The 24,758-nt window shown below is 42.0% G+C and overlaps 3 protein-coding genes across 3 annotated transcripts; 2 read left to right on the top strand and 1 right to left on the bottom strand.

Moving 5' to 3' along the window:
- The first annotated feature begins 2,465 nt into the window (after positions 1-2,465).
- On the top strand, positions 2,466-7,629 carry rdh12l (retinol dehydrogenase 12, like). Its single transcript, XM_029529311.1, has 7 exons — positions 2,466-2,607; positions 2,823-2,938; positions 4,864-5,019; positions 5,107-5,211; positions 6,333-6,542; positions 6,701-6,893; positions 7,224-7,629. The coding sequence occupies exons 1-7, from the start codon at positions 2,594-2,596 to the stop codon at positions 7,324-7,326; spliced, it is 897 nt and encodes a 298-aa protein (XP_029385171.1). The 5' UTR covers positions 2,466-2,593; the 3' UTR covers positions 7,327-7,629.
- Positions 7,630-8,878: 1,249 nt separating this feature from the next.
- fasn2 (fatty acid synthase 2) lies at positions 8,879-16,432 on the top strand. Its single transcript, XM_029529510.1, has 6 exons — positions 8,879-8,936; positions 9,019-9,172; positions 9,633-9,793; positions 9,960-10,166; positions 10,276-10,457; positions 10,735-16,432. The coding sequence occupies exons 1-6, from the start codon at positions 8,879-8,881 to the stop codon at positions 16,282-16,284; spliced, it is 6,312 nt and encodes a 2,103-aa protein (XP_029385370.1). The 3' UTR covers positions 16,285-16,432.
- A 1,161-nt stretch (positions 16,433-17,593) lies between these two features.
- Positions 17,594-24,314, bottom strand: pks1 (polyketide synthase 1). The gene is made up of 6 exons (XM_029529650.1): positions 24,257-24,314; positions 24,029-24,182; positions 23,772-23,932; positions 23,482-23,685; positions 23,185-23,366; positions 17,594-23,098 (listed from the first exon to the last, which is right to left on the bottom strand). The coding sequence occupies exons 1-6, from the start codon at positions 24,312-24,314 to the stop codon at positions 17,594-17,596; spliced, it is 6,264 nt and encodes a 2,087-aa protein (XP_029385510.1).
- Positions 24,315-24,758: the final 444 nt, after the last annotated feature.

Raw genomic sequence — 24,758 nt, 5'->3', positions numbered from 1 at the left:
TGGTGCAGTGTGTTTGAATGAGCAGTGGTCAGATGAAGGGGTCTGTCATCTGGTGTATAAGGGCATCACTGTAAAAAAAAAAGAAAGAAATAGACTGTAATTATGAAGGTATAGATTTGTATCTCAGGGAAATGTTGAACTGCTTGTTTGAAAAAGCCATTACTCGTTAGAGATTGGATCAGTAAAGAGAAACGGCCGGGGCAAATGAATGGCACCATTTATGTGTTATGCAACAGCTCAAAGGAGTTGGTGAGAAACCAAATACAGAGGCAGAGACAAAAGCCAGGCGGACTAAACAGAATGTGGACCAGCGAGGGTTTGTCTGCACAGCAAAGGTGATGGCAGGAGATGAAGACACTTGGAGATGTTTATCACGCCCCGCAGTTTCAGATCGTTTGAGGGTTTTTGCAGATGAGAGGATGAGAGATGGTTAAACCAGACTGCTGGTCGCCTGTGTGTGTGTGTCAGGGGAGGGATTGTGGGACATGACCTTGGAAAGATATTGTTATAATGTAAACATTACAGCTGCTTAGTCTGCCAGCGTTGCAACTGACCTGCTGCAGAGGGCATGAAAATAGGTTTCTCCTTTCTCAAATATAGTTATTCCCCAAATCACTATGTTCAGGTTCAGGGAATTGTGCATGTGGATGTTTATTCTGGATCTCCCACTCTGAGTCTTACAAAGTCTGGGTTTGGAAAAAGCTCTGTCTCAAGATGTCACTGAAATCATCACTACATTCAGTTGTAATGATATTTAGTTTGACACTAGAAGCACACATTAATATGCTGAAGGGAAAATCTCAGTGGTCTCATTCGAGCCAAGACAAGTAGCCAACAGATGAGTATGATTACGGATGTGATTAAATCTGAAATGTAAATAACTTGTGTTGTTTTTGTTTGTTTGTTTGTTTTTTTATAATGAATGAAGTCATTCAATTGCTTGAATTTGTCAATGTGCAACAGGTGAAAACCATTTTTTTTGTGTGTGTGTCTTTCACATTTCACTACAGATATGAGCGTCTGGTTTGAATCATGTTTACACTCAGTTTTTTCCGCCTCTGTATAAAAATAAAAACCTGCATCCTCTTGTTCACCATCTGCCAAAGTAAAGTTAAGAGTCCCATTATAGCTAATGGATTGTTCTCATGGTTTACGCAGTGCATCCTCTTGCCTCTCCATTGTCTTTGGATTCTGGGAAGCTGCTAATGCGGCGCCTGTAAAAGCTTAGGTAAACTATTATGGCTGATATTTTTTAAGCACTAATGACGAAACAGTAGTTCATCAACAAAGGCAAACACAAGAGATAACAATGACGCAAAAACAATAAATAAATAAGCCCGTTTGCTGTTAATGTAAATCATTCTAAAATAAAAATAAGCAGAATGTAGTCTGTGTGATATTTAAATCTCACTTGAAGAGCCGCACTCTTTACTGTGAAGTGAGCCTATGTGGTAAAACGTGACAGTACAGATAAAGACGTGTCAAATTTCTGCTTAAAAACATGAAAAGGGATGAAAAGGGAAGTTAAAGAGAGAGGGGGGGGCGAGCAATCACGAAAAGTGCCCACAAAACCTGATATAGATTCCCACTGGCTGCTTTTTAATCAGGGTGGATGCCATTCACATTAACACACACACACACACACACACACTTCTATCTGTCTTTTTCAAAAATGCAACTATGGTTTATGGACACACACACACACACACACACGCGCCTTCGCTGACTAATCTGCCAGAGAAAAGGGAAGGAAATATCTGCTTATGCTCAATCAGCTGATGACTGCCACCATGTTTCCTGATCCGATGACCCCTCCAGCCCACAATGTAATCCCACTCTATGTGGCAATGATGTCTGCAAAATATCAATGAGCCATTCACGGCCCGTTGTTGAGCGTTGGAGAGGCGTGATGGGTGATTAGGTATTCTCGTCCTTTAAATGATTTACCATTTGGACAGGATTTAGCCAAACACCAACCTGCTCGTTTTTCTACTCAACAGCTCGCTCAGGTTTCCACAGCTGGTTCAGGAGGTAGATGGTCAATGGCTGCCACCTTCTGGAGAACAAAGAGCAGTGAGCACTGAATCATGGGAAGATCACCTCTACACACTCATTTTTCCTTTTCATTGGCTGTTTAATGACTCCACTTGTCTTTAATTTATATCAAAACAGCCTCATTAATAAATGTATCACTAACTTTTGCTCCTTGATGATGTTGAACAGTAAACATTTTAAATATTGAATCATGATTTTAGTTGTTTAGACAGGAAACGGAAACCCCTCCCGTCCGGGACAACCTGGAATAATAATACAGGCATACATCACAGAGGGCGTGTCCAACGCCCCAAAAAGGAACCAATCAGCGTTGTTGACGAGTAAATGTTCATCGCTGATTGGCTAAAATGTGGTTCAATCCACCGGTGACAGTTTGCATCTGATTTTATTTCCGCATCTCCAATTTACATTCCACTGACGCTCCTGAGGAAGTCCGAGCGTCTTCAATCTGCGATCAACATTAGTTCTGGGAGTTTGTTTGTTTGTTTTTTTCAGTTTCCCCGGATTTATTAGTGACTGGCATTTGGAATAAAGAGAGATGGAGGCCATCAGGTGAGGACTTCTTATTTACTGCAGATTATTCTACAGACGTTTAAAGAAATAATTCAGTCTTATTTCTAATGAAGATTTTTATTTGTTTGAGTATTCGGTTTTTATTTTTGCTGTGAGGAGGAACTTTTTTTTTGTTTTGTTTTGTTTGTTTTTGCTTTGCTTCTTTTCCTGTAAATGTACTCTGACAGTTGACAAGGGATTTCTCAATATCTCAGAAATTTCTTCCGGCCTGCTTGGTCTTGTGCTGAAACACTAGATGGTAAAACTGTGGTGATCACCGGCGGAAACACCGGCATCGGTAAAGAAACAGCCATCGACCTGGCCAAAAGAGGTTAGTCCGACTGACATATCTGGAATATCTGCACCACAGGCTGGTCATCTCATGGGGCCACTGATTTTTTTGCTTTGTCATGCTTACAAAGACCAAAAGAGAGAGAGAGGAGATATCTGGAGGTTTCCTTATCTGAAGATCTGAGGGTAAAATCAGATGATATCAATGGACCAACCTGGAAAATCAGGTTTACATCTTACACTTAGCCAGATTTTCAGGATGTTCACAGTTTCTTCAGCTGCTCTGAACACAACACAACACAACACAACAGGGCACATTTATAAATGAAAAAAAAAAATAAAATAAAATAAAATAAAAACTACAAAGTAATATGAATTTCTTTTGCATCAGTGTGGAATTCAGATTTGAAGACTTCTGTTTAAAGAAGTTTCTATTCGCACTTCCTAAATTTCCAAAGTCATATTATAAGTTAGTAAAAAGTTTCCCAAAAAGTATTTAAAGGTTACACCTACTTTATGATTCAAGATGATTTAAGCATTGAATATGAGGTTTCACCAGATTCTGCACCTTTTCAGCAGCACTGTAGTAATTTTATGTACTTTATGTAATATAGGTATGTAGTTTCCATACATCTCTCAGAAAAAGGTCAAGTTAATGTTTACAGTAAAGGACAACACAAACTAAACAACACTAATGAGTTGCAACACAATTACATGTTTGTACAGCGTCCTGCAGTAACAGCTGTAGTCAGTCACTGTTATAAATAAATACATCCAAACACGTCCTCTGTCAGTGACAGTGTTCCTTCTTGGACCAGAGAATCATGTCACATGTATCTGGAAAAGTTTTTGGAAAAGCAGTTTTTGATAAACAGCTTGTTTGTACGTCTTCTTATTTTAGCAAGACTTAATGAACCCAACGTCCCATGAGCCCCCGACATCCGCAGGCTAAATGTCATGGCTATTCTAATGTAAAAAAAAAAAAAAAGAAGTTTGAAAACATCATCAAAGGAGCAAAATTTACTGGAGATGATTTCAGAAAGAAGAGACTGCAGTAGAAGAGCTGGAAAAAGTGCTTTAAAGAGCTTTGGGGAATTTTATGTTCGTGAAAGCTGCAGAGATTTTAACAAAGCAACTGTTGTCTGCCTTTGTCACGCTGGCAGACTGCTCTAGTGGATGGGGTTTGATCTGAGAAAGGTAAATCCAGAAACACACCTCCTCTACAAACACACCTGGACCTGAGTCAAAGAAGATAAGGTCACACATGACGACTCTGTATTGACTCTGTATTGAGTCATCACATGCAAAACCTGAAGAACCGCTCACGCAGCCGTTACAAAGATTTAAATACCCTCCGTTTAATGACTGTATGCATGGAAGGGCAAGTTCAAAGCAACGTTTAATGTTATTTTCTGTATTTTTCAGTTAGTTTAAGTTTCGGCATTTTAAAACGTCCGTGCATAATCTCAATGATTTCAAACAATTTTGACTGAAGAGCTGAAAACATTTTGTATTTCAACTTACTGTGATCCTTTTTTAAGATGAAAGCGAAACTGCTGGACTGTAGTGACTCTGTTATCCTCCGTCCGTCCTCTTGAAGCTAGACAGACATATCATATTATATTATTTCCTAAAAATTATTCATTTTCTAAGGAGCTGCCAAAAACAGCACAAAGCAATATTTGAAATCCTGCAGATTTAGATAAAAAGCATGTTAAATCCTGCAGAATAAAATACATAAATTAAAATCCTGTTAAGTGAGTGTTTGCCTTATCTCTGAATGACCATGCTGAAGCTTTTTGCCAATAAACTTTCAGTAATGTAGATATTCTCTCAGCAGAGGGTGCTCTTCGCACATCCACCCTCACGTCCATGTGTTGACATGCCGGCCTCCAAAGAACCAGCGTATTTACAGTCACATTGCTTCTACTGCTGTATTTCACCGCTTCTTATTTTCCCGTTCAGGGGCAAAGGTCATCATTGCGTGCAGGGACATGGAGAAAGCACAGGCTGCTGTGAAAGACATCATCGAAGTGTCAGGCAACGAAAATGTCCTGTGCATGAAGCTCGACCTGGCAGACAGCAAGTCGATAAGAGAATTTGCTGAAGCCGTCAACAAAGGTAAACCTGTTCGGCCCTCAGACAACTTTCACACACGAAGAGTGAGAAAATAAAAATAAATCCATATGATGATGTTCTTTCCGGCAGGAGAGCCGAAGCTCAACATCCTCATCAACAACGCCGGCGTGATGGTTTGTCCTTATGGGAAAACAGCGGACGGCTTTGAGATGCAGATCGGCGTCAACCACATGGGTAAATAAAATAATGTCATCTGTGTGGTGGGACAAAAACAATCACACTATCCTCGAGTCACACAATTCAGATGGACTCTCTCTATCTAAGACGTTATTCAGACTTGACTACCTGGATTGTAGAATACTGATAACACGAGGATTGAACAGCTTTTGTAAATGATTTTTTTGGGTTCTTTGGATGTGGGCCTCCTTCCATCTGCAGATTACAGTAGCTCTGATTGCTGCTTTCGTTAACAGCGATGCCTCCAACTGGGAGGAATCTGCCCCTTCAAACAGTTCACCTGTTATTTATTTTAATTTTTACCTCCCACTGGTCGCTTTACGTTCTTTACGGATCCGGTGTCATTCAAATGTAATGATACTCTCTTCGATGTTTTAATTAGTTTGGTGGGAAATTTTAATTCAAACCACAAATTATTAACATCAAAAACAAACCAGAAAATGCAAAACAAACATTAATCTGTTCCATTTTAATTTACTGCTGAACTCGTTTCAAAGGATAATTTCACTTTAAATTCTTCCATACGTCGCCGTAGTGAAGCCTCTGCTGTGCTGCATTATTTGGTGGCACTCTGCTTCAGCTGTTAATAATATCAACACCAGTCAATATTTATTAACTTGTTATGTCAGATAAGACAAGCTGACCCTCGGGGAGATAACCCATCAGCCCTTTTTAGCAAAGTTACTTCCTTATCAGATTCATTAGCTCGTTACAGTTTGTTTCTGACCTTTTATAGTTTTTTACATGGTGCCGAGACACACTCAGCTACTGAAATGTTTTCATCAGAGCGGCTAGAACTTCTCTTTTCTGCCCAGAGTTTACATTTTCCGACCATCATAGTACCTGAGTGTGCATTTATGATTTAAAAATATATATGTATGTTCAACAGCCTAGATATTAATGTCTTGAGTGCGAAGGGAATTCTTTTTTTTTTTTTTTCTAAAACTAGGTGTGACATAAGAGATCTGTTATGGTGTGAGAAAAATATCTTCATCTTTTTTATGTTACGACAACCATTTCCACTATGGAACAACATTTATTTGTCACGAAAACAATTTTAGGTGAGAAATTTTGTGAGATGCAATGTCCCTTTTTGTTTTCTTTGGCTTTATCTCCAGGTCACTTCCTCTTGACGTATTTGTTGCTTGACCTGATCAAAAAGTCGGCACCAGCCAGGATTATCAACGTGTCCTCGTTAGCACACTCCTGGAGCTCCATCGATCTGGATGACATTAACAGCGAGAAGGGTTACAACAAGAATAAAGCTTACTCTCAGAGCAAGCTGGCCAATGTCCTCTTCACCCGCTCACTGGCGAAACGACTAGAAGGTGATCACGTACACTTATCTCTGTTTATCTCAGATTTATGTAGCACAACAAGGTCCAAAAGTACTTTTTATTCTATTATTTTCTCAATTTGACCAAAAAACTGTTTATTTCACTGTGTCGTACATGATTCATAGTAATGTTTCATTTTGCCTTCTCAGGCACGGGCGTGACGACGTATTCCCTCCACCCGGGAGTCATCCAGACAGAGCTGTGGCGTCATCTGAACGGTCCCCAACAGTTCTTGTGGAAACTGGCCACTCCTTTCACCAAGAACTCTACCCAGGGAGCTCAGACAACCATCTACTGTGCGGTGGAGCCGTCGTTGGAGAAAGAGAGCGGTGGATACTACAGGTCCTTTGTTTTTCCATACCTCTAAACATACAGCCAGGATGTTGCAGTCCATCTTATGTTGAACAGATCTGATGTCAAAGTATGCTGGAGGACATTGATTTTATCTGAGAGCAGTTTACAATCTGTCAACTCCTCCTTTTCTCACACTTTCGAATCAGATAAGGACTAACTTTGAGCTGTAGCACACAAAAGTGACCGTTCCTCTGCAATATACAGAACAAAAGTAGAGAAAGTAAATTATAATGTAGATGGAGAGTAAAAATCAGTCATTAGATGTATGAAGTTGAATTAATCAAATCTGAAGTTGCCCCTTTCTGTCTTTGCTGACAGTGACTGTGCTCCTGCAAAGTGCTCACAGCACGGACAAAACGACGAGCTGGCGCAGAAGCTGTGGGAGCTGAGCTGCCAAATGCTCTCCATCACTTGGGAATAAGGCCGCCAACCTGACGTGTGCATTCACAAATCAGTGCACTTCATCTTATTTCCTGAATTCTTTTGTGGCATTTTTTTTTATTATTCTTGCACAAGATAGCATTATTTAAGAAAAATACTAAGTGTATCCACATGAGGTGTATATTTCTGTCATTCCTTACAAAAATTACTAATCTCAAATAAATACTTTTCTACCCACTTTGAAAAGTTTTGTAGTCAGTGAGGAAGATTATAATTTTTTTTACAAGGCTCAAATGTTTTTTCTATACTGATATTTTCTCACAATAAACTCACACACTCAATATTTTTGTGTCCGTCTCTGATTTGTCGTGCTTCATGTTTCAGTTCATGAGACAAAGGTTTTGGAGAAGGAGACGTGTCCTTTCTCTCTGCTGTTCTTCACAAGAATTTGAGTTTCTTCGGGTCAATCAGGTCATATCTTTTACTGCTAACAGGCTGTTAGCTCGCTCATTACTTTGAGTAATAAAGACACCCATATTTAACAACTTCAAAAACACTATGATCTGTGTGTGCGACTGCAGTGGGTCGATAAAAGGCACTAAAACAAAGATTACAGCTAAATGCATCTCAGCACTGAGAGTTTACAAAGAAGACTGCAGCCCAAATGACCATCTGAAAAGCTGAAGCTGCTGCTTTCATTTAAACTCTGATATATTGATCCATTTGTCAAAATAAAAAGTTTATATTGTCTTCAAATGTGATTCCATTTAATCTGAAATGCTGAAGTGGAAATTGTCATTTCTACATGTTTGTTCTGATGTTTAGAGTCGCACAACGTGTCCAAAGACAAGTTTACAAACGTCCTCATCGTTATTTATTGATATCATTCCCTCAATTGTGATAAAAAGCCGAGAGTTTAAGACAGCTTAAGTTTGTGATAAATGATCTGTTTGCTTCTTTGTTACATTTGTGTCATTTACCTGACTTATCTAATCAAAACCTAAAGTTAAGAGTCTAGATTGAGGACACGCTGTTACTCAACATGCATTGCATATATTGTATATTATGTTAGAGCATCAATAACTTTGTTGACTGCAGGTCTTATTTCTTAACAATGGCATTTTCAGAAGAAGAAGATAAGTTTAATTTGAAACCACAAGAATATATTTTTAATATTTTATTGACTACGATAAGACAAAACTATGATTAGAGTCAGAGTAGAAAGACCCAGAGTGACCTCACAGTTGAATAACATACTGATTAACTCATTAAACTCAGTCTAATCATTTGCAAGCCACCATAAATGTGTGCACTGAGCTCCTTCATCTCCATGGCCACGTAAACAATCGATCATTAATGTTTAATAAAGAAAAGAGGCTGGCTATAAGAATCAGCTGCAGGTCCGGCAGTGATAGCATCACTAGAAGGGGTGAACTCTATGGATGTAAGGATGATCTGGTGCTTGACTGAATTGGACACAATTATACAAGAAAACAAGCCACATTCACTTCTGTGTGACGGCGAAAGAGTGATATTGACGTGATGGTGCAGTAAAGATTTTTGATTTTCTCTCTCAGTGATGTAGAGTCAGGATGGAGGAAGCTGAAGACGGCATCGCGGTTGTGGGCATTGGATGCAACTTTCCCGGAGGTAAACCGGCCCAACCTCTGGGAACTAAGTGCATCATGTTCAGAAAATTTTAGAAATTCTAAGCATGCTTGTTTCCACACAGGAGAAGGGCTTGACAATTTCTGGAAGGTTCTTGTGGATGGAAAAAACTGTGCTGTGCCCATTCCCAGAGAAAGGTTTGACCTCTCCAGCTGGTATGACCCTGACGACAACAAAGCGGGTAAATCCCGCACAGCCAAGGCAGCACTCATTGATGGGTATGGTATTTCAATTTTTATTTAGGTTTTTGTTTAGCTCTAACTTTTAAAAACTGTTTTTTACACTAGATTATTGCCACGTCTGAATATATATAATATTGACAGTTGGACACATAGTCCAAAAAATATTTTATTGGTGTCAAAAAACACAGATGGAGAGAAATCTGTTCTCTAATTGTAGTTTCCGTGGCTGAGATGTTGGTTGTATGATAAAAATGAAAAAGAAGTATTTATGACTGTTAAATCTGATGAATTGTCTTCATCATTATGTAAATATTATGTAAAAAAAAATATATATATTATATTGGAAAATTTAGGACATTACTTCACTTTCAGTATTTCATTTTTATATGAAATCAACTTAATTAAATTAGAAAAAAATATGTATAGAGTTCATTAAATAATTGCATTTGTTTTTTAAATAAAATTTATTCAATGGTTTTTAATGAATTGCTTTCAGGTTTAATGAATTTGACCACAAGTTCTTCGGCATCAGCGACAGTGAGGTGGAACAAATGGACCCTCAACAAAAACAGGTCCTTCAGTGTGTTTACAGAGCTTTAGAAAACGCTGGGATTCCCATGGAGAAGGCCAGTGGAACCAGGACTGGAGTGTTTTTTGGTGAGGCAGTTAAAACAGCTGCTGGATAGTTAGAGAAAGATTCAATTTAACTTAAACTTCAATTTTAACACTAAATCACCTTTTCACAAAATTCTGAAAACTTCAAAGTGACCCGTAATTTTTTTATGAATTTGAAATTTCTTTTTCTTTTTTCTTTTTTTTTTAGGCCTAATGAACAGAGATTATGAAACAAATGCTGCACATGTGCACCCGAGCGTCATCAACCATTGGACTGGCACGGGACTTGCCATGAGCATAGCGGCGAACAGAGTCTCGTACATCTTCAACTTTACTGGGCCTTCGCTGTCCATAGACTGTGCCTGCTCCTCCTCCCTGGTCGCTCTTCATCTTGCCTGTCAAGCCATCAAACAAGGTCTGTATGTAGAATGTGTCTAAATAATAGAAGTGGATTTGACAGGATATCACAGCGATGAGATTTTTATTACAATGTGCGCAATTGTAAAAGTTATTTATGTTATCAGGCGATTGTGATATGGCTGTTTGTGGAGGAGTCAACTGCATCATAGAGCCCAGAGTGTTTGTTGCTCTCAGCAAGGCAAAGATGATCTCACCTGAAGGGACCAGCAAACCTTTCTCCAACAGAGCAAATGGCTACGGTAGAGGGGAGGGCTGCGGGGTCGTTCTCCTGAAGCCGCTGCAAAAGGTCAGAAAAGGCAGAGAAGGATTCACTTTTTATCAAACAAGATCAATCAGACCAAACAAGATATTGAGCCAATCAATTAATAACTGACTGATAATAAGCATTGTGGTTTGTTTTTTTTTTAATAACCATATAAATTTTATTGGTCCTTATCTTTGTTCCTGTTAAACTTGTTTCTCTCATGTTAGAGGCCCAAGTTATATTTTTATACATTTTTAACTAGGACTGAAAATTTTGTACACTCTCACTGTATATTTCTTGCCTGCTTGTTGCATCATAGGCAGTAGAAGACCATGATCACATCTGGGGGGTCATCAGCAAAACCTCTGTTAACCAAGATGGACGCTCAGTCACTCCAATCACCAAACCGTCCATGACACAGCAAGAGGAGCTGCTGCGAAGAATCTACTCAGAGTCTGACCTCGCAAATGTTCAGTACATAGAGGCACATGGGACTGGGACCCCAGTTGGAGACCCGACAGAGGCGGGATGCATCTCAAACGTCATTGCAAAAGCCAGACCTCCTGGTTCAGAGGCACTGCGGATCGGCTCTGTGAAGGGAAACATCGGACATACAGAATCTGCAGCTGGAGTGGCTGGACTCATTAAGGTTCTTCTGATGATGAAGCATGAGACCATTGTTCCCTCTGTTTTCTACTCTGAAGACACCGCAGGCATAGATGCCAAAGCGCTGAACATTAAAGTTCCTCGGAAGCCGGAAAAGTGGGAAGGCTCTGGTGCAAGAATTGCAGGAGTGAACAACTTTGGCTTTGGGGGTACAAATGCACATGCTATTGTCAGGCAGTACAAACAGTCATCCCTTAGGACGAGGAACAAAGAGACACAACCAAAACACTTTGTCATGTCAGCAAATTCAAAAAAATCTCTCTCACTGATGATGGAAGACACCATTAAACAGCTGCAGACGGAGCGTTCAGTCGATCTTGAGTGTCTGCTGTATACATCAGCTTGTAGAAGAAGCCATTTAAAACATAAATACAGAAAGGCCATCCCGGTGTCATCCACAGTCGATCTTACAGAGAAGTTAAGTGCTGCTCTAAACAAAAACATCAGCCTATCCCTCTCAGATCCCAGGTTGGTGTTTGTCTTCTGTGGAAATGGCCTCACTTACCACGGCATGTGCAAGCAGCTACTAAAACACGAACCTGTGTTCAGAGATAAGATCAGAGAGATTACTCGACTTTTTGAGAGGCTGAGTGCGCTGAGCATCCTGGATACCCTTGAGAGCGAGTTTGAGAGCAGTGACTTCCAAAACGCAGAGGTTGTCCAACCGTTACTTTTCGCCATCCAGGTTGGCATTACCAGTCTACTCAGGCGATGGGGGGTCAAGCCAGATGCCATTCTTGGACACTCTGTGGGCGAGGTGGCAGCTGCTCATTGCTCCGGCCTCATTTCTCTTGAAGATGCAGTGAAAGTCATCTACGTCCGGAGCACTCTCCAGAGCAAAGTAACTGGGGGGAAGATGCTTGTGGTCAGCAACGTGGCCGTATCAGAGGTAGCCGCTCTACTCCCTCGTTACTCCGACAGAGTGTGCCTTGCAGCTTTCAACAGCCCACAGTCCTGCACTCTCTCGGGCGATGCAGATGCAATCAAGAGCCTTCACGAGGAGTTAAGCACCTCAGCCAACGGCCAGAATCTGTTCCTCCGTGTTCTGGACGTTCCCGTCGCTTACCACAGCCATATGATGGATCCAATACTCCCTGATATCATGGACACAATCGGATCCTTGCAGGTGAATGATCTGGACGTAGAGTTGTTCTCAACAGTGACAGGCAAGGAAATCCAGCAGGGAGACTTCTGCACAGGTGAATACTGGGCCAGAAATATTCGTGAGCCAGTAGCTTTTGAACAAGCAGTGAAGTCGGCATCCAGGGGGATGAAGAATATCATCTTTGTAGAGATTGGGCCGAGAAGGGCTCTACAGAGAAACATCATGGAATCTCTGGATAGCGACACTGCTGTTCTGGCCTCAGTGCAGCCAGAGAAAGATCATGAAACAATCACCTCTGTTGTTTCTAAGTTGTTTGAACTGGGTTTTCAGGTAGATTGGAACGCTTTCTATAAAGGATATGAGACAACGCCGCTGCCTTTCCCAAAATACAAGTTTGATTGCTCAGACAGAGACGTCATCATCAGAGCAGCACAGAAAAACACAGCAAGCAATCACCCCGTGCTCCGGCAGACGGGAAGCAACATTTTCAGCTGCGATCTCATGTCGGACTCTTCTTTCTACCTGAAAGAGCACAAACACAACAATGTACCCATCATCCCGGGTGCCTTCTATGCTGAATTGGGTTTCGCTGCTGTCATGGCCGCTACCAAACCAAAAGTCCCACTCAACTCACTACAGCTGAGTGTCAGTTTTCACAGTCCATGTGTTCTAACCCCGAAATCACCTGAAATGAAGGTGCACCTTGAACAGAAAGAGGAAGAAGCCAGTTTCAGAGTATTCTCCCCATTTGCAGTGTACGCATCTGGAAGAGTTGTTTCCAAAAGAGAGAGGCAGATTGAGGAGCAGCGCATTTCGCTCCCCTCCATCTATAGAAGATGCAAATCTGTTGTGAGCTCTCAGGAGTTTTATTGGTATCTGTCTCAGGGAGGCTTCCAGTATGGCGACATCTTCAAGAATAAGGCGAATGTGCACTATGGAGAAGATCTCAAAGAGGCTTTCACAGTTGTCTCAGTTCCAAAAGAGGTCCAGTCTCAGTTGCATGAATACTGCATTCATCCTGTTGTGTTGGATTTTCTGATGCAGCTTCTCCCAGCTACAGTGGAGAACATTTTTGCTGGTAGGCCGGGCTTTCCTGCCAAAATAGGAAGTTTGACAGTGTTTGAACCTCTGCAAGACGAGATGATTGTCTATCTGAGAGCAACTGATGTGGGCATTGATGACTTTGAGGTTTGTGGCTGCTTTGCAGATAAGGATGGCAGAGTGTTGGTTGAAGTTAAGCATGTGACAATCAAGTATCTTGGCAGTCCCTCCTACGTGGTTGAGGAGTACTTCTACCATAATGCATTCAGTGTCATTCCTCATAGTGTCACGTCGGTTCTGCCTCCCAAGGCCTTGGTCTTTTGCGATAGTATCGGGATCTCTAAAGGCCTGCAACAACACTTGGACTCAAGATCTTCCTACATTTCATACGTGCATGCAAAAGATATCTTGAGCCATGGCTTCCCCTCTCTCTTGGTAAAACTCAAAATCACGGACATTGAGAACAACTTTGATGAGGTTTTGTTTTTGTGGGGCAAAGAAAACCTGACTTCCCTAGCAGCTGACGTTGTCCTGCAGAATTTGGTCAGCTGCTGTGAGGTCTTCCGACAGATAGTCCTTGAGCTGAAGCAAAGATGCTTCCGCCGCTCCATTAGAGCAGTAACCTACTGTTCATCTGACATCACAGTAGACCACATAAGTCCCGGTTTTGCCCTTGCTGGTATGACAAGATCATTTGCGGCAGAGATACCAGATCTTTCCTTCCAGTTGATAGATATAGAAACAGTTTCTGCTGAGGACATTGCAGCTCTGTCTGAGATCCTCCACTCATGTCCTTGTAACAAGTACCCAGAGTTGGTGGTGAAAGATGGGCTGATTTTCAAACCCTCCATTGTCCGTTCTCCACCGGAAAGCAACAGCAGTTCAGGAGGCAGTTTTACCTCGACAACGTCTGAGCCCTGCGTCCTTCAGACAGCTGATGCACATAAGATTACTCAAGTGAGTGCCATTCACTTTGACGAAGGGCCCCAGCCAATCAGTGACACATACGTTGAAATTCGACCCAGTAAAATATGTGTTCATTCGTCTGATTACTTTCCTGTCAGTGCTTCACATCTGAAATTTGGCCAGACGCTATACTGGAACAAACACACATCGCAGAGTCACAAGCTTCTGGCTCTAGACTTCGGTGGTATTGTCACATCAGTTGGAAAAGATGTCAAGAAACTGAAAGTGGGAGATCACGTTGCTTCTTGTTATCCTGTGGTGGCAGCCAATAAGGTCAGAGTACCAGAGGATGCATGCTATAACACCAAACCATTCCCATTCCTTCAAGAAACACCCTGTGTGTCCTACTTTGTGTTAGCTTGGGAGATCCTGCATCGAGCCTTACCCAAAGCCAAACAACATCTAGGAATCATATCCTCACTGCTTGACTCTGCTCTGGTGAAAGTCTTGGCACTTACATCTTACAAATCAGGCTGGAATGTGGTTGTTGGGTCACAGTGCAATGGGTCTTTCGTAGAAGTCAATCAAATTGAAGCATTTGTCCTCCTGCCTCCATTTGATGAATCCCTGATTGAGAAAATTTGCAATTTTCCAGGCGTCCAACACGTTGTTGCTGTCTGTGAATCTCAGACAGAGGGTTTACTTCCCCAGGAGATCTTCCACGGCATAAAGGAAAGTGTTCACATGCAGATCATTCGGATCCCAGTCATTCTGCAAAAGGGATCACTAAGCGCACAAAGTCCACACATTCGTCACTGGCTCAAGTCCTTGAAATTGGGCAGGAAATTCGCGCTTAAAAGTTATACATTTCAAAGTGACAAATCTGACAGCATCAAGCCCCTTCATTTTGAGGAACCAGAATCTTACTTCAACTCAAAGAAAGTGGCTGTAGTAGCTCTGGAAAAAGATGCCAGCAGTGCAGTGTCTGAGATTCCTCTGCTGCCGACAAAAAAGCGGCTTTTCCAAATGAGAGCAGTGTATGTAGTGGCAGGCGGGCTCTCCGGTCTGGGCTTTGAAACCGTCAAGTTCATCTCACAGAGAGGGGGCAGGCATATTGTCATACTTTCCAGGAGCAAGCCTACACCAGATGTGCAGCAGGAGATACACAATATAGAGAAACAGTGTGGAAACAGCATCATTAGCATGGAGTGCGACATATCTGCCTCTGAACAGGTGCACAGTGTCATCAGTGCCATTGGCCAGAAGTTCCCTGGTTGTCCGGTGAGAGGGGTGTTTCACAGTGCAGTTGTGCTGCATGACGGGCTGATTGAGACCCTTAACAGATCTCTGTATGAGAAAGTTCTCAAACCGAAAGTAAACGGCGCACTAAATTTGCACCATGCAACACGCCACTGTCCGTTGGACTACTTTGTTTGTTACTCCTCCATCTCAGCTTTCCTTGGAAATGCATCACAAACCAACTACGCAGCAGCCAACACTTTCCTCGACATGTTCTGTCAGTACAGACGCAAACTGGGTCTGCCTGGGCAGTCTATCAGCTGGGGAGCTCTGAACCTCGGCCTTCTCTTAAACAAGGAGCATTTCCACAGATTTCTGGAGGCAAAAGGGATGATGGTGTTGAACGTGGCTGAAATTCACAAAAGCTTGGAGCAATGCCTCGTGCTCAACAGACCCCAACAAGCCGTTTGCAGGTTTCACTTCAGAAACATCAGGTACAACATCCTCTCCCAAAACGCAGCCCTGACAATGCGCCTGTCCGCGTTGGTCGAGGAGGCTTTCCAAAAGTCAAAAGACAAAGAATCTGAAACCAAACAAGCCAAATGTGTCTCGCCAAGAGAGTATGTGGTCTCGCTCCTCAGTGAGACCATCGACATGGATCAGAGCGAGCTGAAGGAAGAATTGCCCCTCTCATCCTTAGGCATCGACTCCATGCAGGCCATGACGCTGCAGAATCTGATCTTTCAGGGGAGAGGTGTGAATGTGCCTTTGGTGCATCTGCTGGATCCCAACGCCACCATATCAACACTGGTGGATATACTGAGTAAAGTTCCTGAAGGGGAAAAGGCCAGTGATAACCTGGAGGAGAGTAACCGCTCTGAAGACATGGAGAATCTTTCAACCAGACTGTAAAAATGAAAAAGGCAGAAATGAACATCACAATTTAAGAAACAACTTCATTGTGTTATTGATTTTATTCTTTTTTTGTAAATGGCTCATTTTTGTTTTATTTCATTCTTGAAGTTTTACATTGTCATGAGCATACACTGTGTTATTTTATGTATTTTATGTGTTTTAAGACATCTCCAATTCTGAATGAGTATTCTTATCACACTGTTTATTGATATCTTCATGCTAAAAATGTCAACATTACAAATAATACAAAATCCATAACATAGACTACATTCAATACCAACGGAATGATTTACACAGAATATATACATTCTTTTATAATGTTTAATTAATGTTCAGTACAGTAACCTTTAGTAACCTTTCAAGTGCATCTGTAAAGTTCACATAATAGCAACATGAACTTGGTTTTATCAGCCATTTTTACATTCATTAATCATTGAAGGTCAAGGTTAGTTCTTTCCACTGATAGCTCAAGGATTCTGGATGATTGCCAGCTCTATGATGTTGATGGGAAAAAAAACATGCGATGCGCTATTCTGGCATGTCCCATAAACGTCGGCAGCATGTCTGATTTCTGACCCTTTTGCTGTTTGAACCACTAATTTATCACATGACGTGGGAGAAGACGTTGTTCTGTTGGATCTAATAAAATCATAATCTTTAAATGTTTTCACCAAAACTTAAGAAAAATGACAATTAAGAAATAGTTTGACTTTTTTGAAGCGTTTGTAACATTTTTACAGTTGAATGTTTATCATCATGACTCCTAATTAATCATTGTATGTGTACCTTTTTTTTTTTCATCATAACAGAATAAATCAGAGCAGATTTCTCTGTTTACATGATAAGTTTGGTTTATTTATAAATATTATTTCATGCAGGAAACACAAATTTGCATTTTGTTAAAAGGCGCTTCAACTTTAGAAATATTTCAACAAAAGAGCAAAATATATTAAATATAAAATATATTAACAAAGGCATTAACAGTGTGAATCACCATACAGACACAGACTAACACTAACCCCAACACTAGAGCAATGGCAAAGAGACATGAACAAAAATAATACTTAATAATAATATAAAAACACAAAACAGCCCATCTAATTTTACATCTTAATGTTTTAAGGTGTGATTGATTCTTTTTATCAACACCTGGTTCTTCACATGCACAAAGATTTGACCCCAGCACACTCATGATCCATCAGGCAAACTGTTACATATATAAACATATACTAAGAATCAAAAATGGCACCTCACTGTATTCAAACAGCTTCTATTAGATGTAGAGTTGTATAAATAAGTCATGCATTCACATCACATCATTCATTACAATATTCACCAGAGAGGCCACTGTGCTGTTGGGGTCCAGGATTCTCACCAAAGGTACGTTCACGCCTGTCTCCTGGAAGATCTTGTTCTGAACTGTCATGGCCATCATGGAGTCGATGCCCAGCGCACACAAGGCAGAGTCGTCATTCAGCTCATCTACGTTCACATCGCTTATGTCACTGACAATCATTTTCACGATTTCATGTGTGCAAGGCAAAAGCTGAACGTTTGGTTCATTAGTTACATCATCTGTGAGCGCCACCTCGATTAAAGAGGACAGTCGTTCTCTTAGAGATGCATTCTGCGAAAGAACATGAACGCTGAGATTTCTGAAGTTGAATTTGCATACGACTTGTTGCGGCCTGTTAATCAAAAGACACTTTTCAAGGGCCTCGTGAACTTCACAGACATCCATCGTCATCATCCCTTTTGCCTCTAGGAACTTTTGGAAATGGTCTTTGTTCAGCAGGAGGCCGAGGTTTAAGGGACCCCAGTTGATGGACTGACCAGCGAGGCCGAGGTTTCTCCGATAATGACAGAAGGAGTCGAGGAAAGAATTGGCAGCGGCGTAGTTGCACTGTGAAGCGTTGCCGATAAACGAAGAGATGGATGAGTAGCACACAAAGTAGTCAAGTTTGTGGTGAAGTGTGGCAGAGTGAAGATTTAGAGCCCCGCTAACTTTGGGTCGAAGTACTTTTCGAAAGAGAGACTCATCGAGAGTTTCAATCAGCGCGTCGTGTAAGACTGCAGCACTGTGAAACACTCCTTTGACTGGACAGGAGGGAAATCTTTGTTCAATCTCTAAGATAGCATCCACTGCCTGCGTCGTCACTGAAACATCACACTGGATATTTGCGATGGCAGTCCCGTATCTTTTCCGAAGAAGATCCATCTCAGACAGCATTTCGTCTGTCGGAACACGCCTGGACAGTGTCGCAACACAACCTCCACCATTATGGCAGATGAACTTCACAGTCTCAAGTCCCAAACCAGAAAGACCTCCAGTTACAATATAAGTAGAGCTTTGATTGAAAAGTTGTCCTGGCCTGGTCAACAAAGGGATATCAGAGCATGGGCGATGGGACTCTCTTCCACCTAAAACAACCTGCCCCACTGCTGTGGCAGCGAAATAGGACTCCAAACGTTCATCGATCTGACGTTCATTTTCACTTGATAGTTGAAAAAGTTCTTTTTTCAAAGGTAGAGATACTGCATCAAAGCCTAATGACTGTAGCCACTCAGAGATATTCCTGCCATGTACCAGCAGGTGGGCTTTCTGAAGAACATGAGCTACATCAAGCTTATGTACGTGCACATATTCACTGTTTGATGCCAACATGCCTGCTGAGTGTGAGGTTGGCGTGTGGCTGCTATAAACATAAATAACGTGTCTCTCAAGGCCACCACTGTCTTGTATCTCCTTCCAAGAGTGATCAAATGGTGGAAGAAAAACAAATGCATGACTCCCTAGTGAAGGTAAAGGTGCTTCCCTGAAATGTTGCCATGAAGAAACGTTCCAACCTGACCTGTTTGCAGTCAGAGCTAAAACTTTATTCAGAGCTGACGCTGAGTTCGAGGAGACAATCGTCAGCCTTCTGTGCTTTTGTTTTACCTGAGGCATCGTTCTCTGCAGGATCTCCCATGCCAGGATGAAGTAAGAGACACACGGAGTCTCTTTCAGAAACGGAAGTCTCTTTGTATTATAGCAGACAGCTTCGGGAAGTCTAACTTTCTCTGTGGCGTCAACTGGATAACAGGAAGCAATACGATCTCCCACCCTGACATTTCGAACCTCTTTCCCAACAGCTGTGACAACGCCACTGAAATCTAAAGCCAGAAGTTTCTGATTCTGAGATGTGTGCTGGTTCCAGTACATTTTCTCACTGAAGTCTAGCTGCGAGGTGGTGACGGGAAAGTAATCAGATGAGTGGATGCATATATTGGTTAGCTGAATCTCTACAGACTTCTCTTGGATCGAGTTTACATTTGTGATGTGTGGCAAAACGGACAATTGAGCCATTCTGCATGGATCAGCTGTCTGCAGGACAAAGTTGCTCACACACGCTGGCTGAATATCACTTTCCCGTAACGCCTGGTTGTTGTCATTCATCGGGGTCCGCACTATTCTTGTCGTTGATGCCTGCCCTTTGCTGATCGTGACCTCTTGTTCTTTGCAGCTGTAAATAACATGAACCAACATTTCAATGTCCTCACTGGTCACAGAAGCAAGATCAATCAGCTGAAATGAGGGACCTGCCATCTCTGCTGCACAGGCCCTCGTCAAACCAGACAACACAAAGCCTGGACTGACGTGGTCCACAGTCTTTTCCGCCGATCTATAGGTTATGACACGGACGGTGCAAGATGGCTTTCTCTCTTTCAAGGCTAAAACAATCTGCTGATATCGGACACAGTAAGTAACCAAGCTATCCAGTGTCTGCTCAGTTGACAGGTAACCGAGATTCTCCACTCCCCATATGAGGAGAACATTTTCCAATTCCTCATTAGTCTCAAGTGAGCAAAACACAAAATCTCGAAGTTGGCCAGATCTCCAATGATCACTGTTCTCCACAACGACTGACTGTGGGTGTAAATGTGGCCGAAGTCTTTTAGTAATGCCGAATTTGTCTTCAAAAACGATTGCTCTTAGTTTACAATTTTGTACGTCTCTCTTCTCGCAAATTCTAATTGTTTCATTGTGAAAGAAAAGTGATGCAAGAAGATTAGAGCAACTGCCCAAAAATGTGATTCTCACCTGTTTAAGCTCAACTAGTACTTTCCCCTCAGTGGTAGAAAAGCAACCACACACTTCAAGGAAGTCTGGGTTCTCTTGAGTTGCCCGTAAATACATCACCATCGTTTCTTGTAATGGTCCCAAAATGGCCACGCAACCGATAGCTGAGGGGAATCCCTGTTTGGTTGTTAACTGGCCGCTAGCCACCACTGCAGTCAATTGCAGGAAATAGTCCAATAACACTGGGTGGATGAAATAGTCATGAAGGTGTTGGAGAAGTTCTCCAGGAACTTGGATTTTTGCAACAGCTTCCTTGAATCCATCCCCAAAATGCACATCATCAAGCTGTTTGAAGACAGAGCCGTATTCAAACCCTGCTTGAGAAAGGATTGAATAAATCTCCTTTCTCTTCATGACCAGTTTGCATCTTTGATGGATCATGTTTAGAAAAATGTTTGGTTCCTCTATCAGTGGTTGACCACCTGTACATTTGCACGTGCCGGAGGCATGCGTTGCAGTAGCGGACTGTATTTTGAATGAGGTCTCATTGTCTGCATGCCCAAGAACTACTTTCAACTGATGACAGTTTGAACTGAGTGTGAAGAGACTCTCGAATACAATGCTGAGCTGGAGCATAGAAACAGGTTTCTTTGGTTTCAAGCTTGCCATCACTGAAGCGTAAGCTAGTTCTACGTAAAACGCCCCTGGTACAATGGAAACACCATTGTTTCTGTGCTCCCAAAGATATGGTGTGGTCTCTAATGAGAGTTTGCATGTGTGCTCTTTGTTATCTGATTTTGTGTGTGATATGAGTGTGTGGGGAGAGAAAGTAGATACTTCATCACCCTTTCTCACATCCTCAAAATTCAGCTCTTTCTTTGAGTAGTCAAAGTGATAAGTTGGAAGAGCTGTGGGCAATGTTTCATGACCTTTGTAGAGTTGGTGCCAGTCCACATTTATGCCCAGTTCAAATGTTTTTGCCAAGGTAGACAAGATTGTATCGCAATCCTTCAATGGCTGGACAGAGGAAAGAACTAAGGTGTCATGTCCCAGAGTCTCATGGATGTTCCTTTGGAGAGCCTTACGAGGTCCAATTTCCACAAAGACAATGTTTCTCCCAGACTGCAGGTCTTCAGTGGTGGTGCGTAACGTTTGTTCAAATAAAACAGGCTCTCTGGTGTTCTTCGCCCAGTACCTGCCAGTGCAGAAGTCCCCATTTGAATACTTGTTTGCAGTCACTGTTGAGTAAAGTTTGCATTCCATGCCATTGACATCTAAATGATCGATGGTTCTCTCGATGCTATCTAATATGGGATCCATCATGGGACTGTGGTACGCTGCAGGAACATCCAAGACATGTAGGAATATGTTTTTATCTGAAAACAGAGTCTCCAACTGTTCATGGAGGAAGTCTACGGCATCTGACTCTCCTGACAATGTGCAAGACTGGGCACTGTTGAAAGCTGCAACACAAATTTTGCCATCACAGACTTGTAGGATTTCTAATACCTTTTCTACAGCCACGTTACTGACCACAAGCATCTTCCCACCCTTGACCGTGCTCTGAAGGGTGCTGCGGCGGTACAACACTTTAACAGCATCTTCAAGAGAGAGGAGGCCAGAACAGTGAGCTGCTGCAACCTCGCCGGCAGAATGTCCAAGCACGGCATCAGGTTTGATTCCCCAGTGCTTCAGGAGAGCGGCGATGCCAAACTGGATTGCAAAAACAAGAGGCTGCACAACATCTGGCTTCTTTAAATCATCATCATTGTCATCACCGGCAAGCCATTGACTGATGCTGGTGCTTTTATAACTCTGGAGGAGATGTTCAACCTCTCTGACTTTATCTCTAAAAAACGGAACCTCTCTCAGGAGCTCCCTGCACATGCCCTTGTAGGCAACTCCATTCCCACAAAACACAAATACCACCTTTACATCTGACTTTGCTAACTCAACCTTTGTTTTCAGTGCAGATGTCAGCTGGTGTTGTAAATCTGAGAGGGAGGATGTGAGGAAGGCCTTCCTATATTTGTGTCTGTTGTGACTCCTTCCGCATGCTGAGGTGTATGACAGTGCCTGTAAGTCAACTTCTTGAGCTCCGCAAAGCTTTTGACAGATGTCGGTGATGCATCGGACCAACGATTTTTCAGAGGCTGCAGATACAACAAAGAGTTTTGGACAGCTTCTTGGGATTTGTGTGAGAATAGATGTCTTTCTATACTCTTTTAAAATTCCATGTGCATTTGTGCCACCAAATCCAAAGCTGTTGATCCCGGCGACCCTCTGATTTGACTTGGCTGTCTCCCATCTTTCCACTTTGGATGGAATACTTAGATTAAGAGCTTTTATGTCTATACTTGCAGTGTCTTCAGAGTAGAAAACAGAGGGAACAATGGTCTCATGCTTCATCATCAGAAGAACCTTAATGAGTCCAGCCACTCCAGCTGCAGATTCTGTATGTCCGATGTTTCCCTTCACAGAGCCGATCCGCAGTGCCTCTGAACCAGGAGGTCTGGCTTTAGCAATGACGTTTGAGATGCATCCCGCCTCTGTCGGGTCTCCAACTGGGGTCCCAGTCCCATGTGCCTCTATGTACTGAACATTTGCGAGGTCAGACTCTGAGTAGATTCTTCTCAGCAGCTCCTCTTGTTGAACCACTGAGGGCTTAGTGATCGGAGTGACTGAGTGACCATCTTGGTTGACAGCTGTTTTACTGATGATACCCCATATTTTGTTGCGGTCTTTTACAGCCTTTATATACAAAGACAAAAAATGCAAATTACAACTCATGTATATACTGACAAAAAAAAAAAAACCCTACACAATAATGTTCTTACATTTTTCAGAGTCTTCAGGAGAACGACCCCGCAGCCCTCCCCTCGGCCGTAGCCATCTGTTCTGCTGGAAAAAGGTTTGCTGGTCCCTTCAGGTGAGATCATCTTTGCCTTGCTGAGAGCAACAAACACTCTGGGCTCTATGATGCAGTTGACACCACCACACAAAGCCATCTCACAATCTCCTGGGTGAAAAAGACGAGGGAAGTAAATCAGGTACATTTAGATAACACATATATACATTTACATGATCTTCGTATTTTTAGGCAGTGCGTTTGTGCAAAAATGGCCACCAAGTACCTTGTTTTATAGCCTGGCAGGCTAAATGCACTGCCACCAAAGATGAGGAACAGGCACTGTCAATCGCAAACGAAGGGCCAGTGAGATTAAAAGTGAAGGATATTCTATTGGCAGCCACGCTCATAGCCGTCCCAGTGCCGTTGTAGTGGGTTATTGTAGAGGGACTGTTACTTCGGAGCATCTCATAGTCCCTGTTCATAAGACCTGCAACACCACCATCAAAGCAGAATGGATTCAAATTTTGTATCATTGAATTGTGCAAGAAATTTGAAATGCATCATAGGCGTCACCTATGTAAACTCCGGTTTTGCTTCCGCTGATTCTTTCCATAGCTATTCCTGCATCCTCCAACGCTCTGTATGCACAGTGGAGGAGGAGTTTCTGCTGCGGGTCCATGAAATCAGCCTCCGCTTCAGTGATGCCAAAGAACTTATGATCAAACTCATTGAACCTAAATTTAGATAGAAATAATATACCTATCAGAATTAAAGAGGAGTCTGAAGAGAAGCATTAAAACTTTGTCTGCCTGCAGAAGTAGAGACCTTACCCCTCTATCAGAGCCGCTTTGGTTGTTTGTGTCTTCCCCGGTTTGCTATCATCAGCATCATACCAATACGTGGTGTCAAACCTATCAGCAGGAATATCTACTGTACAATTCTTTCCTTCCAGTAGAACCTTCCAAAAATTGTCCAACCCTTCACCTGAAAAAAAAAATAAATAAAATTTAATCTACCTTGAACTAAAACACTAAACAGTGTAATTTAATAAATCATACCTCCAGGGAAGTTACATCCAATCCCAACGACAGCGATGCCATCCTCGGCGTCCTCCATTGTCACAGTGACAGTCATGAGGATTTCCTCAGTTTATTCTTGAGGCCAAAGTATCGCCTCTCCATAGTGAGGCTTGTGCTGCTGTGTCCTTTATAAATGTGTTGCGAGGTGACAATGAAAAGAGTCAAGAGGACACAACAATGGCTTGTTGCATCTCAGTTGACTTCATGTGGAAGTAAACACACTAATTGTAGGTTAAGATTGTTCAAAGGCAGCAGTAAATAAGCTTTTGTTCTCTTGCAGATTGACAAAAGGACACTCTTTATGCTGAAACTGCACTTATAAATCCTCCCTTTTACTCAAACCTGCACCGTTGCATGTACGTTGTTCCTACAACAGAACAGCACGTAGATTTGGTAAAGGCAGTCAAATGTATGATTTTATATTTATATCAACAAATAATTTTGCACCAATATCAGAAAACTATCACCCAAACACACTGAA

This window comes from Echeneis naucrates, chromosome 20 (assembly GCF_900963305.1).
Source record: "Echeneis naucrates chromosome 20, fEcheNa1.1, whole genome shotgun sequence".
NCBI classification, from domain to species: domain Eukaryota; kingdom Metazoa; phylum Chordata; class Actinopteri; order Carangiformes; family Echeneidae; genus Echeneis; species Echeneis naucrates.
This window is presented reverse-complemented; position numbering and strand designations above follow the sequence as displayed.

Bases quoted from the DNA above. Each gene is read 5' to 3' on its own strand.
- pks1 (XM_029529650.1), bottom strand. From the start codon at position 24,314: ATGGAGGACGCCGAGGATGGCATCGCTGTCGTTGGGATTGGATGTAAC. The intron at 24,183-24,256 runs GTATGATTTATT...TTTTTTTTTCAG, and splicing joins TGGATGTAACTTCCCTGGAG to GTGAAGGGTTGGACAATTTT. The intron at 23,367-23,481 runs GTACTTGGTGGC...TTTTTCACCCAG, and splicing joins CTGCCAGGCTATAAAACAAG to GAGATTGTGAGATGGCTTTG.
- fasn2 (XM_029529510.1), top strand. From the start codon at position 8,879: ATGGAGGAAGCTGAAGACGGCATCGCGGTTGTGGGCATTGGATGCAAC. The intron at 9,794-9,959 runs GTGAGGCAGTTA...TTTTTTTTTTAG, and splicing joins CAGGACTGGAGTGTTTTTTG to GCCTAATGAACAGAGATTAT. The intron at 10,458-10,734 runs GTCAGAAAAGGC...GTTGCATCATAG, and splicing joins TCCTGAAGCCGCTGCAAAAG to GCAGTAGAAGACCATGATCA.
- rdh12l (XM_029529311.1), top strand. The intron at 5,020-5,106 runs GTAAACCTGTTC...TCTTTCCGGCAG, and splicing joins TGCTGAAGCCGTCAACAAAG to GAGAGCCGAAGCTCAACATC. The intron at 6,543-6,700 runs GTGATCACGTAC...TTGCCTTCTCAG, and splicing joins ACTGGCGAAACGACTAGAAG to GCACGGGCGTGACGACGTAT.